Source organism: Catharus ustulatus, chromosome 5, assembly GCF_009819885.2.
Source record: "Catharus ustulatus isolate bCatUst1 chromosome 5, bCatUst1.pri.v2, whole genome shotgun sequence".
NCBI lineage: Eukaryota > Metazoa > Chordata > Aves > Passeriformes > Turdidae > Catharus > Catharus ustulatus.
The window spans coordinates 49392660-49406747 of NC_046225.1; the positions used below are offsets into that span (position 1 = coordinate 49392660).

General features: G+C 41.0%; 1 protein-coding gene across 1 annotated transcript in view; it reads left to right on the forward strand.

Annotated features, from left to right (window-relative positions):
* LOC116996840 (atrial natriuretic peptide-converting enzyme-like) overlaps window positions 1-14088 on the forward strand; it is a 44705-nt gene that overhangs the window by 3650 nt on the left and 26967 nt on the right. Inside the window, exon 2 of the mRNA XM_033060862.1 lies at window positions 11301-11445. Coding sequence (XP_032916753.1) covers window positions 11301-11445 — 145 coding nt within the window. The remainder of the gene's footprint in view (window positions 1-11300; window positions 11446-14088) is intronic.

The window sequence follows — 14088 nt, forward strand, 5'->3', positions numbered from 1 at the left end:
GCTTGTAGTCTGTCCCAGTTTCTTTCTCTACTGGTAAGAAATGGACCTCATAAGTGGCAGGCTGGGTACATACAGTTCTCCAGTGCCAGGAGAGAAGGGTAGGTGATAACCTGCTGTGAAGTGATGGATTGTCATAGTCGGAGAAAGCTTGACCCCCCCCCGTAAAGGTCTTCACACTCAGAACAGTGACTGAAGACAGTACGCAGATAGCTCCAACCTGACTACTCATTACTCTGAATTTTTAATTCTCTTGGTGCTCCGCAGTGAGTTTTGTCTCGTGAGAGAGTGCAGTTTCACCTGGAACTGTGCTGAGCCTCGCTGCGGGTGCCAGGGCTGGGAGCTCCCCCTCCACTTGCTGTGACCTGTGATTGTGGCACCGGCATGTGCGTGGGGTGGCCCTCACTCCCCGGGGGGCTGCGAGAGTTAGAGTGGGGGGAAAGAGGGAAGGAAGAGTGCCTGAGCTCTGTCCCTTCGGGCAGCAGCCTCGGTGTCCAGCGGGATGTCCCCGTGTCCAGCGGGATGTCCCCTCTCCCGGCTTGCCCGGCTGCTCGTGGGTGCCTCTCCCAACCCGCAGCCCCGCGGCAGAAGAATACGATGCCGATCGCATCCTTTCCCTCTTCCCCCGCCCTCTATAAATAACTCTGGCTGAGCTGACCTGTCAGATTCCCCCGGCAGAGCGGATCCCCTGACCCGGGCCGCCTGCAGTGGAAAGTCTGAATGCAAAACATACCGCAGTAAAAATAGAGCGGCCGGGGAGCCCCGCCGGCAGGTCCCGGCTCTCGGTGCCGCACTGGCCCCGGCTCTCATCAGCGCCGAGAGCTCTCCCCTGCTCCCGAATCCATGGGCACTTCAATGCCCCAGTGGTGAATGCTTTTTTCGCTGTCAGATGGAAGCAGAATTAATTTCTGCTGTGGAACAGATAGTTCCAAGTAGCGTTTTTAATTCCAGCTTGCCTTTCTAACCAGCAAAGATGAAAGAAATGCGAATAATGGTTTAATATCCTAAATGTAAAAATAATAATGACATGACTGTCAAGTAAGAGCTTGTCATTTCAAAAAGAGGTGAGAATGTTGCTGATCTGAAGTCTGAATTAGTTTCCATTCTGTGCCCACCTTGTGCAGACAACTGCTCCCCTTAAGGGATAGGCACTCCTTGGCTATGGTTTCAAGCCATTATAATTTAAAGCAATGCTTGCAGCAAAATTGTGCATATATTATTTCTGGTCATTTCACTTGTGAAACTTGAATATCTGGTGGTTAAAGCCACACACAGACACCAGAAGATGCTGTCTGGTGCTGCTATGCCTTGTCCTGGTGCATCCATGTCACAGTTCTTGGCCCTCAGTGCCAGTGGGGGCACAGCTGACTCCAGGGGTGGTGGTGGGGCACAGATACTCCCACTCTCTTCTCAAGGAGGCCAACCTTGCAGTCCCCCCAGTGCCAGCAGTTTGCCACCTACATGGATGTCCATGTAGTCAGGATGGAAGTGATGGCCAGGGTACTAACCAGAGTAGCAGTGTTGCATCTGTGATTATCTGTTTCCCTGTCCCTCTTCCCCTATTCCCAAAGCATGAAGGGATGAAAATAATCCAGCCAGAATTCATCATTTCTGTCTTTAGAGTGGAACCTTTGCATCTACAGTTTACAGTTTTCCGATTTTTTTTTTTGAGTTTTTTCCAGCATAAGGTAGCTTGTTAGCATGTTGACCTCTAGAAAGTGAATTGAGGCTGAAAATCAGATACTGACAGAGCTGTTTTTGAATGGTGAGGTTTATGCTGTGATGGTTCAAGTGCTGCCCCTGGGGGACAGCTCCTGTAAGTCTGTGGGGAAAAAAAGACTGTCAGGGCTTGTATCATTTGCAAGTCACTTGCATCACTGCAGGTGCTCCTGTAAGCTATTGCTATTCCAGAATTCCAAGGTTAACTTTTTCTTGCAAAAGAAGTATTTTGTATATTGAACATTTAATTAATCTTCACCTAGTCCTTTAAGGGAAAGAAAGTGAAGGTAGAGTTTCTTTTTTTTTTTGGGACTGCATCAGATTTCATCTACTCCAATTCATGTGTTGTAGTTCAGGGAGATTCCAATATTCAGTGCATGGTGCTCTTGCTTTGGGACTGACTGGTCAGTGATTGTCAAAGTCTGTCTTTCCCTTCTTCCCTTCCTAAAACCTGTAACACTCAGTTCTGCCATATACAGAATACAGTGTTTTAGAAAATAATGTGCTAGAACCTTTCAGAACTGATTTGTTTGATGCCAGAGAGAGATTTCACTTGGCAATGATTTAGCACTAGTAGTAACCGCCCAGAGCAATTCCTATTACTGTTCATCACCTCAAAGAACTCCTAGTTTCAAAAAGCCTATACTGTCACTCTAATATTATTGAAAGTTACTTGATAACATCAAAGACTCAGGAAGCATTTCCTAAGGAAAGAGACTCTCATTTCCCCCCTTTTCTGCCTCTGAGTGAAGCAATGAGAATATGTGCCCCTTGCATTGTTCATCTCACTAGATTTCAGAAAGCAGTCAGGTCTTTCTTGTGGAAATAAAACCACTGGTCAGTAGCATTGAGGAGTTTTCCATCCCTCACCTCTGAGTCCTGCAGCTCTGCATTCATGTAATAGTACAGCATATAGCTGTAGTACACAATTATGTTTTCTCCAGACTTCTGTGGGACAGTGGAGTGACATGGAGATGTCTTTCATTGCTGCTGCTTTTGCTGTCAGCTTTTTTTGCTGGGTGGACTATTTTGCCTGTATTAAAGTTGTCCTGTTTCAGACACCTGGAGATTATAAAAGCAACACATGCTACATTTCTCAGGCTCTTCTCAGCCTCCTGCATTTTCACATCTCCAGGAAGAAACACAGATAGCTGAGCCCACCTTGTCTTAACAACCTGTGCATTTTTGCCATGACACAGTATTGAGGGACAGATATTGATGAGAGATACCTTATTGTTTGAAAGATGCTAGTTCTGTGCATGTGCAAATATTGTCTAAATGGATAATATATCTGAAAGGAATATTAGGAACTGTAGAGTAAGCAACTATCTTTCTTCACTTTTTTTTTCTCACATTGCTTTTTGATATGCAGCAACTAGGTAACAGAAGAAGTAAGTAGTAAATGCCTTTTCTTAAGCTTTGTTTTATCCCCACTCAGCCATTTTAAGGGCGTTAGCTTAAATAAGTTGTAGTGCATGTAGACGAGCCTGGAAAGGAAGTCTCAAATGATGATTGAATGTGTTTAAATGTTGTTAAATCCTTTTCTCTATAAAGTGAGAGATATGAAGTAGCATTGATGGTAGTCTGGATGGTTTGAGAATCCAGATGGTTTCCATTTGCTTTGTCTTTATCATAGATAGGATTATTCTAGGACTCTTGGAGTTTTCCAAGCAAAATGTGAATGGAAGGAATCCCGGCATCTGTTCTAGGGATGACAAATTGAATACTCCCAGCCATAAATACAGTATAATTTTTCTTACTTGACAAAATAATCAGATTGTTACTGTTTCAGTGACTTATATGGATGTTTTTATCCCATAAATCTTTATGTGATCTGTAAAACTTTAGTATTTATATATACACCAATGCAAGTGCCTTGTTAACCCACTTAATCTTGAGTTTTCTGTATCAGCTTACTTTTTTTTGTAAGTTCAACAGTATTGAATAGGTTTAATCTTTAGTCTCTCCAGTTATTCTGTCACAATGTCCTAGTAGTTTCAAAAAATATCCTTCTCTTTCTTTATTTTCTTTTGCTGAAGCAAAATGTTCAAAGTTGACATGTTTCTGAACAAAGTGATATCCTACTGAAAAATGAATGAGTCACCTCTAAATTTTTTAGGTAGTAGGTTATTGACCTTTGTGACATTGTGTAAACCCATTTTCATCTTTGGGAGGACATCAAATAAAAATCCAGCTATGCTGAACAGATAAGACTTTTCTTTGACACTAAATCATGTCCTTTCCTTTGATTAATATTGCTGTTGGCATTATCTTTGGTCTAAGGGTTAGTATGTTTCTTATTCACAATTCAGAAAAAAACCAGTAAAGTTAACATTATACATTCAAATCCTAAATTTTAATTTCTTCAAGGCAGATGCTTATAGTTGAAGAATAATTATGCATTTTAATGAAAAAATAATTAAAAATGCATGAAAGGTAAAGAGACAAATGCTTCTAAGAAGATTCCTGCAATTTTCTAGCTTACATTCTAGTTTACCACCCAGTTAATGTAATTGAAAACTACTGATTTTAAATAGGTTAAGCAACTGCATAATCATAGACATGGCATAGAGGGTTAAGCCTACTGATGAGGTATTAACAGGAAAAAAGGTATGTCCAGTTATGAGCTCTAACTACCTTGTGTGGGATGGGGCTTCTGGTGGGGCTGCTGCACAGGCAGTGGGTGACTGATAAACTGAATGTGAGCTGCAGGACAGGCAGGATTTCTTTTTGCCCCTTCTAGTTTTCCAGGCTTGAAAGATTCTTTCAAGAGGAGGTTTTCCTCTAAAAGTATCCCTCCATCCCCTCAAAATGTTTTTGTTTCTTTCCCAAATTTTTTTTCTAGCGGTCAGAAAGTAGACCACTGAAGATTTTTCTATGCATTTTTAAAATGGTTTTCAGTTTGCCTTTGTGGTGCTAGTGGCTCTTCTGAAGACATCTGCTCCTTGAATTCCCAGCAAGGCAGGAACCTGAAGAGGGTACCATGTTACTCCCTGCTTGCTGAGTTGTGCTTCTCAGCAATGTGTAGCCAGAGGCTTGCCATCGCTGTTCAGTGTGCTTAGCTCAATGCAATGAACATCTGGGTAGTCAGGAAAGCATTAGAATAGTCTGTGTGTTCAGAAAAACAGCACAGCACTGTGGAAACTTTCATGAGTAACTTTTGCAAGCTGTAGCAACTTAAAGAAAATTAATAACCCCTAGAGCATGAATTTTGCATTAGTTGAAGAGTACTTCCCCCTGAACAATTTCCCACTGCTTGCTGAAGTGGGCTGAATGGATGTTCGTGTTCTGGCACTGGGAAATATCAGATAATGCTAACCATAGTCTAATCCTCAAAATTAATGCCTTTCATACACACTTCAGTTTTTAAAAAAACCTTTGCTGTCTTCCATATGTTTACTGAACCTTGCTCGTCTTATGCGGCAGGGCAAAGTCACACATCTTTGCCACCAGCTGTGAGTAATAAAGAAGAGAGAACTTACAATTGTAGTAAGGTTGCCATCAGTTGTACTATTTCCTAATCTGAACATTCTTGAGAATTCAACAAAGTTCCATTGTAAATGTGGGAGGTATCCCCACAGTAGTTGTAAGTTTACATCAGTGAAATTATAAATAATTGTGAATATGTACAATATATGAGTAAATATGTAAACAATTAACATCTATGCCAAAATAGAATCATTATTCAGCAGCACTTCTTTTTGAAAATGAAGGGATTGTAACATATTGGTATTTAAAAATGATTACTATTGTTCTCTAGTAAAGACAAGTATCCTCCTTTTCTCCCTGTTTTCTAATTCAAATTTTGAAGACTGATTTGTACTGATTTGTATATGTTGTCTAATGGTTTGTCTAATTTTTATTTATAATGAGATGGAGAACAGATATTAATATCACACATTCCATGTTCGGCCTTTGCTCTATAGCCATAACAAGTAGGAACCATCTTCCTTTGATGGCCAAACTATAATGGCTGATATGGTCATGTCAGTCCAGTTTCTAGAGATTTAAGACCAGCATCAAAAGAGCAGATGAAATCAGAAGAAGACTTGTGAGGACTTCTGAGAACAATGGCATTGTGAGGTCTGTTTACTGCCTCCTGACATTCCTTCTGCATTCCTTCCATTTCTTTCCATTACAAACACTAAATAATGCTTTGGTGTATGGCTTGCTCAAGATGTATTAATGCTTCTGATCTAAGAGGTGTCTTCTGCATTTCTGTGTAGAGACCCATCATGCACAGAAGATACTGACAGTAGGCAATTAGCCCTAATGATACTTCTTTATTGGGAGAACATCTGTTCTGTGGTGACAACAGTGGGAGATATTTTTGTCGAGTGGTTATATCATGATTCAGGCTGTTTTATAGACTAGTAACTTAGATACTTCTAGTATCTAAAAGGAAAATTGCTACCATAGACTTTTCACCCATAAATCTTAATGTAATCTGTCATTTCTCTGCTTTAATATGACAGGCATGTTATTGAAATGACAGCCATGAGATCAGATTCTTTCCATGTCTTGCAGAAAATAAACTGTGAATTTTGGTCCAATTAATTTTTAGTTTTTCTGTAGTCAAATGGGACTACACACTCTTTTCAGTCTTACTTTTTTTCTGCCTCTGTGGTTACAGAAAATAAGCTGAACAGTCTGATCCAGCAGTCCTAGACAAACCTAGAATTTTTAAAAAATCTGCCCTGAAATTAGTTCAAAATTTCTTTTTAGTCTATTTCCTTTATTGCAGTCATTACTGAAAGAATGCCACTCAGATAAGCAGTGGTTAATGTAATTTCATTAGGGACAAAGTTCTTAGCTGTCAGAAGAACTTATTTGATGTTTTTAGCCATCCTCTCTTCTGACTATATTCTTGTTAAATATAAAACCTGTTTGTATTAAAAGCAAATGGCTTCTTACCTTAAAAAACCAAACACTGTATTTCCTAACTATAGTGTACATAGTATATAATTCAGAAAAATATTTCTTAGATTGAATTTTCTAACAACAGTAGTAGGAAGAGAACGTTCACCAGTGTTCTTCAAGTATTAAGAATATGTTTTAGTCCAGTGCTGTAGATTTTGGCTAAATTTATTTTATGCTGAAATGATTAGCATTTAGGGTTGATTTCTTTCAATGGGCCCTCAAAGATTCTGCTTTTAAATCTTCTTGTCCTTCCTTTGGAAAGAGAGATAAATATGTATCTACCAGATACCTCAGTCAGAGAATGAGTCAGAGAAACTATTAACTATGCAGAGAGTTGAGGGAGACTGGTTTCTTTTCTCAACCGTAACCTAGAAGCTTGAAGTGAGCCAAGGAATAAGCATTTTGCACCCGTTTCCTTCCATAAGCCCATTTTTATCTGAAGATTCCATTATTTATGTCTTTAGTCTATTAATTGTTCATCTATTTTATTATTTATTAGAACTGAAAGAATAGAGTATGTCTGAAGTTTATGCAGATACCATTGTCATATTAGAGCACTTCAAGCTGGTGCATGTATTCTTTGTATATTGCAGTATTTGGTGGTAAGAGGAAAAGAAATACTATCAGGGAGTATACAAACGGTAGGTGTAATGCATTAATATTTATGGGCACTTTAAAGGACATTTTATTAAATTCTCATTGTTGATATAGGAACCAGTAGCACTATTTCTAGTTTTAGTTCCTATTCATCAGAGAAATAGACAGAAAAAAACTAATGTAGATGTTCAAGTGATGGAAAATGGTAAAATTGGGAAACTGGAAAAATAGTGTTTATGCTTGCATAGTCACTGATGATGATTTAAACAGGTATATTGTTTTTCCTGAGGTTTTTTCCTGTAGAAGGTAAAAATACAACATGCTGTTCAGTTGCCTGTAAATATTTACTCTGCTTTTCTACAGAACAAGCAAGTCATGCTGCTTAGAGAAGCATGTCTTTAACAATACAGCATTCTTTCCTTGAGCAATCACTGGAAACAAATTTGGATACAACAGCCGGTTTTAAAATCTGTGACAGTGAGCTGTCAATACAAAGATTGAGATTATTGCTTTCAGGAGTGGACGAGAAAGAAAATTTTGGATGTTCTCATTTAGTATTGAACATTTATGTAAAGTAAGTAGTATTCACAATGCCAGTAGACTTCAGAAAACATTTCTCACAGAAAGAGAGGATTACCAGAAGTTCATTCTTTTAACTGGCACACATTTAATGTTCCTGCTAGGTTAACTCTAAGGCATATGTACAACAGTGGTGGCAACAGCTCTCAGTTTAACACTTGCACTTGAGATTATTAAGATCTCATGTACCTCCAGAATATCCAATGTCACCCTCCCTGTCACAGTAAGAGTCAAAAACTGATGATGGATATTATTTCTGAAGGTGTTTTAAAATATTTGAGAATAAAATTTTGTTCTTTCTTGCTAAGTTTTTACTCCTAAGCCAAACTCTTTATGGAGTCATGGGTTGTTGGAAAATCCTGGCTCTACAGAGATGGGGCAACTGACAGACATTTTAAAAGATTTTATTCCATTATCAGTCTCATTGAAGGGTGAAACATAAGAGATGTAAAACTCTACGCCATTCTATCAGAAACCAACTTATTTCCTGGTTACAATACCTTATAAATGTTTTTCAGCCTATTAGCTTCTGCCACACGATGGTGCTAATACTTCTAACACCAATCACCTATTATTTTACCCTATGTGGTCTTGTCACAATGCATCTTTCACAGTTCTAATTCTCAAAAATATCTGGTCTTTTTGCCAGGCCATAATTTGAAACTTGTTTCTAGTTCAAAATATCTGGTCTTTTTGCAAGGCCATAGTTTGAAACTTGTTTCTAGTTCAATTTCTCTCAACAATGTCTTCTCTATTCCATGGCCTTTCTAACTCAGCATAGCTTATCTCAGAGTTTGCATACAGATGTCCAAGACTGGGTGAACTTTCAGTCAGGCTTTCAGAATCCTCTACAAATCCATTTCTCACATTGGGTCAGAATTTACTTTGTATTACACTGGGTAGAGTTGGACATTTCTGCTTGTGACTTGCAAAAAGTGCATCTTGGTGGGGTGTCATTTCTTCAGAAGAATGAGCTGATCTAAAATTTACTTGTCTTGAAGAAACTAAGAATCAGCTTCTGAGTGCCTTAATCGCTGGGCTGTGTAGTGATGGTCCTGCTCCTTGTAGCTCCTTGTAGCCTGGCCCAGAAGAGCTGGGTTATTTTTTACAGAATATTATTATTTCAAGGCATGGCATGCTCTGATTCAAGAGGAGTCTGTTCATGTGGTTGTGATAGTCTGCTGAGTTGTAGATCTAATTTTTTAATTGCTTCAGGCAAAGAGGGTGTTGAACTCAGTTACCCTGTTTCCTGTGGGAGCACTGCATCTGCTGCACCATTGTCTGTTCTTTCAGAAGTAATTATGGCAGTGTTTTTTGTGTTCATAGGAGAGTTGTGTTATTCCTCTGTTACCTGTGCTCAGAACTCACAAGGGGGCCTAATACAGGCTATGCAAACCCAGGTTGTGGAATTCAGGGAAGCCTGCTATGAGTACAGCAGCTAAAACTGCTAGATTCCAGCATCACTAGAAGCAAAATGCCAGGCAGACACTGAATACTTTTACATGAAAAGGTAGAGAAGTGTGGACTGAAGAAAGTCGAGCAGGTATTGCCTAAATGGCATATGGATTGAAGTTCCTAATATTCACCTAACTCCTTAACTTTATCTGTGACTGAATGTTTTAGATGTCAATGGTGGACAAGGGCAGTAATTAAGCTATTTGAAACATTTACAACTTCTGAATAAGCTGCTGATTAAGAAATAACAATTCTGACAACTAATTCACTCTCTCCAATATTATTTATATTTCTCTTGTGGGAAATGAGGATCACATTACAGACCTTGTCATCTCACTCAGACTCAACAGACACTCTTATTCTCATCCTGAGCTGGCTGTTCCAGATTTTCAAATAAATCCAACATATATAGGTTTACCATCCTGCTTGCTAGATAAATCTAGTAGTAGGACTGTGTTGAGACTGAATCACTGGAATAGGAGGAAGATTATCAAGTGAGATACTATTAGCAGCTCACACCATACCAGTACCATGTGCATTTTCAGTGTTAATGTCTTTACTTTGAACAGTGGAAGCAGGAAGAGAAGTCAAATGGGACAGACACTGCCCTGGATGAGTTTCAAAGTGGTAAGATGACGTGATGCTTTGCAGTGTCTGAAAAGATACATACAACTTCACAAATGCAGTTTTCTTAGCTTCTGCTGTCTGTCAAGGATCTGCAGTGTCTAGTAACCAGGGGTTTCAGGAATAGTTGATAATTCTATTATCAGCAAGGAAAATTTCCTTCCAAATAGTCTTTGTGAGATGCTGGAACAAGAGATATTGCAGAATGATGGAAAATCATTCTGCAAATCCTACTTAAGCCTACAGTCTTCTCTTTCAAGGCAGTAAATGGGCAGTGAGGTTGTGAGGTGGTATAAATCCAGTCCCTTTCCAGCAATTCCTTAAGAAATAGTTCAACTTTGGTTTGTGCCAGTCAGGCTGATGACCTGCTCTTTACAGAAAGGCACGTTCAGCAGAGCCAGCCAAAGGGATAACAACCCACAGAGACTGGCATTTAAAAGACTAATATTATTTATGATTTGAACTTCAGTCTCTTGAGGTTCTTCAGGGAGAGGCTGTCAGGGTAATGGATGCCTTTACTCTTGTGTCCTGACACAAGCAACTTTGATGTGATTGATCTTCCTGACAAAGAGGATAAACTATTAGTCATCCTTTGGGAAGACACTGTCTGAAATGAATAAACCTATCATCCAGTTTCACATTATCACAGGGAAAATTTTATTTTTTGGCCAATTTCAAATAAAGGGACATTGACTTCATAACAGTTTCAATCTTGCTATTAAGTATTAATTTGGAATTTTATTTTTGTTTCTGTTTAAAAAGTATTAAATTTCTCCATTATATGAGATCATAGTATTAATGGAATTAGGTTTAAAAAATATAGTATGCATGTTTAGGCTTTTGCAAGGGTTTGAATTTTTTTAGTTTGTGCAGCTCAATTGAATTCAGAAAATTATTTTTCTCTATTTTTTTGTATTCCACTCACAGAACAGAAATAACTCTACAGAATACTGTGGCAAGTTATAATTTTATAAAGTACTAAAAAAATCAGACATCATCACTGTGCATAATAAGTCTTCTCTTGTCACTTAAAACAAAAGTTATAATGGTATCCTGATTCTTTAATAAAAGAAACAAAAACATGGAGCTCATGAATAATTAGTATTGGAATTATAAAATAATCTTTATTTGGCCTTATTCCTTAAGTTTATTATGTATTTTACAGTTTTTAAAATGAAATGCCTATCTAACATCGAGTTCATCAGAAATGTTGTGAAATTTAAATGAAGCCATGTCTGTGGATATTGAGTAAAGTTCAATAAAATTTACATACAAGTTGTCATTAAAAATCTGTTAGCCATTGACAGCATATATTTAAATCATGTAGCTGTGTAGTAGGGAGGGAGGATTGCTGTTGAAAACATAGGAGTTGGTCACCATCATGATAAAACTGCATTTTTGTTTTTCAGGTCTTAGGAACAGATGAGGATAATATGGGGGATGGTTGCTCTCAGAAACTGGCTTCTGCCAAGTTCCTTCGACTTTTGCTCCTGATACTGATTCCATGCATCTGTGCCCTTATCCTTTTGCTGGTGATCCTGCTTACCTTTGTGGGTGAGTGCATTTTTAATTAAGGAGACACTTTAAATTAAAGAGACTAAGACCACATTCTCAAGTGCTAATATAATTGTGGACATTAGACATATGTTAGCACACCTACGTAAAAAACTGATCTACCTAATGACTGTTTGTTGCAGAGAAATACATCTGCAATTTGTATCCTTTAAACATATCTGAAGTACTGATGAGGAAACATTTTCTGATTTTCTCAAGGTAGATTTTTGAGGAACACATTATCTAGAATATGTAGTATGTAGTAACTACGAGTATGTAGTTTCCAGCAACCATTTTACAAGTACAGTAATTTTAGATCACTATCAGTGGAATGGAATATTGATCTGTTTATGTCACACATTCATACGCAAACCTGATTCTTATTTTCAGGTGAAATTTAATTTATAAATAGCCACAAATCTTTCTGAAGAGCATACAAAATATTACTGTTTAACTAAGGAAAATTATGCTCATTTCTTCTACATACAAAATATGTATCAGTGCAGAACCCCATATATGTTTTGTGGAAACTGGTTGAAGGTATATTAGATATCATAATGGCTTAGTCTGTTAAGTAAATTTTTGTGCATGTTTTTAATAATAAAATAGTGCTAATTTATTACCATGAATTTTTAAAAAATCTTCCCTTTGTTACTTTTAGAGGAGCTGACATATCATTAAGTTACTTCCAGTACAAAATCAAAAAGACAGTAATACTAGATTAAAGCATTATTTTTTCAGGAAAAAAGTTTTAAAAAATTGCCTTCAGTGCTATTTTTTTTAGCTTCCTTAGGCTATTCAGAAGCACATCTGAAATACGTGGAGTAATGCATCCAGATATACAGAATAAATCTATTTTTCTATTTTTTCCAATTTCAATATACATCAGTCAGTTAGCAAGCATAGGAGGAAATTAAACATGTATCAAAACCACTGTCAAAATCAGGAAAATTTAAATCTGTTTTCTCAATTCAGTCTATAAAGGATATGCAACATGACATTGTAGGCCTGTTCTTTTCATTTAGTTTGAGTTAAGGAAGTAAAAAACACCCCAAAGCTAGTGAAAGTTATGATTGACAGGTAAGTCTTGGATTGTATCTCTGAACTAAGAATAGTCTGAAATGGATTAAGATCAAGTAAGCCTTGCAATTAGGAAACATGAAGCCATTAAATTTGCTTTGCTTATGTTTAGCATTCCATTTGTATCTTTCATATCCTCTGCCCTAGATTATCATTCTTTAGTGAGGAAGCAGATAAAAAAGCAGGTGTATTTACATCAGCTCTACTCAATCTCTTTCTCAGGCATGTATCAAACTGTCATTAAAATGTATGAAATCGTCTGGGAAATGGGGCCTGTTCTGATCCTACTTACGTAGCAGAAATCGTGACTATCTACCCTTAAGTCAATGTCATTCCAGTAGGGTACAGAATAAGGCTTGGTGTTATAACCCAAGTCTAAAACTGGCAAAGGTCCCTTCAGAAGCAGTTTTTGAATTACAGTAGTTTCACGAATACAAGCCGCACGGATTATAAGCCGCACCCCCGGTGCCTCGACAATGTTGCTGTCTTTGTCAATAGATAAGCCGCACCCCAAATATTAGCCGCACTTTCGTTCGTCGCGAGAATCCGTGCGCAGCTTTCACAAATTGGCCAATTAGTAACAGGATCGCGGCATAGCGGGCTTTACTGGCTCGGGGCGGGGCCAGGAAGGCTCGGCCCGCTCATGGTTGCTGACGGGGCCGGCCGGGTGGTGCTGCAGCCGCCGCTGGGCTCACTGGCCCCCCTCTCCCGTCAGCACCGCCCCGCCGCTGCGTTTACGTACTCGCCCTGCCGGCGGGCCAGCAACTGCCGCCGCTGGCAGGCATGCCGGCCGCCTCGCCGCTGCGTTGTTTACGTACTCGCCCTGCCGGCAGGCCAGCCACTGCCGCCGCTGGCAGGCATGCCGGCCGCCTCGCCGCTGCGTTGTTTACGTACTCGCCCTGCCGGCGGGCCAGCCGCTGCAGCCGCCGCCAGGCTCGCTGGCCCCCCTCTCCCGTCAGCACCGCCCTGCTGCCGCGTTCCCTAGCCCTGCCGGCGGGCTGCCGCCGCCCGGCTCGCCCGCCGCGCCGCGTTCCCTAGCCCTGCCGGCGGGCTGCCGCCACCCGGCTCGCCCGACTCGCCCGCCGCGCCGCGTTCCCTAGCCCTGCCGGCGGGCTGCCGCCGCTGCCGCCCGGCTCGCCGGCCGCGCCGCGCCGCGTTCCCTAGCCCTGCCGGCGGGCTGCCGCCGCCCGGCTCGCCGGCCACCCCGCGCCGCGTTCCCTAGCCCTGCCGGCGGGCTGCCGCCGCCGCCGCCCGGCTCGCCGGCCGCGCCGCGCCGCGTTCCCTAGCCCTGCCGGCGGGCTGCCGCCGCCGGGCTCGCCGGCCGCGCCGCGCCGCGTTCCCTAGCCCTGCCGGCGGGCTGCCGCCGCCGGGCTCGCCGGCCGCGCCGCGCCGCGTTCCCTAGCCCTGCCGGCGGGCTGCCGCCGCCGCCGCCGGGCTTGCCGGCCGCCCCCTCCCTTCTGCACCGCCACCGCGTTTCCTCGCCCTGGCCGGCACTGCAGGCTCCCGCACCGCCGGGCTCCCCCACGCTGCTGGCCCCGATTCTGCTGGGCTTCCCCCGCTGCC